Raw genomic sequence first — 2,313 nt, forward strand, 5'->3', positions numbered from 1 at the left:
GTGAAACTGAGCACAGCTGTATTCAATTTTAGGATACTAGCTTGGGAAACTTCCCTAGAGTTTGAAGGGAAACAACAGTTTTGAGAGACTGTCCACCCAACTTAGGAGAGAGGGATGCTGAATTTTGAGATACAAAAAACTGTGTCTCTTTATTGGGATAACAAGATCCTAATTTGTCAACCCTTCCAATATTAAAAGCATGTTTTGCTACTTAGAAAATTCACCAGGGTTAGGGATACTTACCATACTTGCTTGCCCTAAAGTAGTCTTGTGGTATTTTGGAAAATATGGTCAATGGAGCAGCTTTGAAATCAGTTTAAAAAAGGTTAAATCTGAATTTGTTAATGTTGTTTCTTCTGATACTCTGGAGAAGTCATTTTAAGCCAGGATTATTCACAAGGCTGTCATCAATCTCGTAAACGGGGTTGCTAGAGGAGGATTTCAAAGTGTCTGTGTGCTGGCATCACCCACTCCCTCCCCGCTTTTTTTTTGAGGCAGGGTCTCACTGTATAGTTCAGGCTGCCCCTAAACTCTGTGTAGCCCAGGCTGGCTTCAAACTTGCAAGCAATCTTCCTGCCTCAGCCTCCCAAGTGCTGGGATTTCGGGCATGTGCCATCATGCCTGGCTGGCATCCCTTTTGAGGATATCCTTGTTTAAGTGCCTTTCCTGGCTCTCTTGGCATGCTCTTTTCCTTTCTGTCACTTTTAAGTTTTTAATTCCAAAATACTTGCTACTGTTAGCAAGTAGAATGGAGAAAAAAAAATCAAATGCTTAATTCCTATCATTTTGTTTTGAGATCATGTATCGTTTTTGTGTTGTTTTTGTCTTCATTATTGTTGTTAGTTTTTTTCTCTTTAAAATAAAACTTAAAGAACAAATGCTTATTGGAGGAATCTGCTGCTTGCTCTCAGCAATATTTGTTGCCTTCCAATGAATGATACGTTCGTATAATTTTATTTTATGGATTCATATAATCTAAAACTGAGAAGGAGAGAGGGTGTATTTTAAGCATGGTTACCATGGTGTCTCATAAGGGTTTTTATTTCAGGCGCAGGCAGAGGCTAAAGAAGCAGAAATGAGCAGGAAGGAGTTGGGCCTTGATGACGGGGCGGATAACTTGAAAGCACTCATTCAGGTAAACTTGCTAGGTTGCTGCCCCTTCTTTCATGGTCTGACTGCTACTGCTGGTAGTCTCTCTGGAGTGTGTGTATGGTATGGTACTGTAGTTTGTTTTAAGATATAGCTCACACCATCTTGTATTTTTTTTAAGAATGTACGAATTGGGGATGGGTATGGTGGTGCACAGCTTTAATCCCAGCACTGTTGGGAGGCTGAGGCTAAAAGATCACCAGTTTGAGCCCAACCTGAACAATTTATACCTTAGCAAGACTCTCAAAATAAAAACTTCAAAAAGAGCTAAGGTGGGTTCAATCATAAGCCAGTACTGTGAAAAAAAAGAAAAACAAGGAATGTACCGTTGAATACATTCACAGAGTTATACAGCCGTCGCCACCATCTCATTCTAGAATACTGTCACATTCCAGAATGAACCCACAGCCACTCGCAGCCATTCCCCATGCTCGTTTCCCCTAAGTCCCTGGTAACCATTAAGTACTTCTGTCTCTGTGAAGAGTGTATTTTGAAAGCTGTGTTTTCTCAAACAGAGCAGACAGAAGGATCGCCAAAAGGAAATGGACAGTTTTCTGGCTCAAATGGAAGCAAAATACTGCAAACCTTCCAAAGGAGGAGGGAGAAAAGCAGCCCTCAAGAAAGAAAAGAAATAATGGAATTTTTCTCATCAGAGGTCCTATGGTATCAGTTGGTGCTGTTGTAGACAAGGGGCACTCAAGATTTGAAGGCAAAGTTAACCTAACCCTTAAGAGTTGTCTTTCCAGCCAAAATTATTTAGATTGATTAAACCAAGCAGAATTTCTCAACCTGATGTGAGATTTCCTAGGAATCACCTGACATCTTCGAAAGCCCGCACATGAGGACTGGGTCCTGTTTGCCTCCATGGGTCTTCTGTCCTGGGAACTCTTCAGAAGGTGGGTCTGTCCATCCTGCTTTCAGTGATGTGAGTGCCCACTAGAACAGTTCTCCACCTGGCTAGAACGTTCAGAATACTTGCTGAAAGTAGCTGTCTTCCAGATAATTGCCAGCTTGCTTTTGGTTCTAACAATTTTAAATAAACTCTCTGTCCTTTTTATTAGTCAGATTTTGTACTGTTATCCTTAAAGTATAGAAGAAACAGGTATTCAGATTCAAACATTTTTGTAAAGACTTGTGTGTGATTAAATAAACAAGTAAAAGTTC

At 40.4% G+C, this 2,313-nt stretch overlaps 1 protein-coding gene across 1 annotated transcript in view; it reads left to right on the top strand.

The window, feature by feature from the left end:
- Dnajc9 (DnaJ (Hsp40) homolog, subfamily C, member 9) overlaps positions 1-2,313 on the top strand; it is a 5,587-nt gene extending 3,274 nt beyond the window's left edge. The window contains exons 4-5 of the mRNA XM_005389988.2: positions 1,049-1,135; positions 1,665-2,313. Coding sequence (XP_005390045.1) covers positions 1,049-1,135; positions 1,665-1,784 — 207 coding nt within the window. The 3' untranslated portion in view covers positions 1,785-2,313. The remainder of the gene's footprint in view (positions 1-1,048; positions 1,136-1,664) is intronic.

This window comes from Chinchilla lanigera, unplaced genomic scaffold (assembly GCF_000276665.1).
Source record: "Chinchilla lanigera isolate Chin_1 unplaced genomic scaffold, ChiLan1.0 scaffold00036, whole genome shotgun sequence".
Lineage (NCBI taxonomy): Eukaryota > Metazoa > Chordata > Mammalia > Rodentia > Chinchillidae > Chinchilla > Chinchilla lanigera.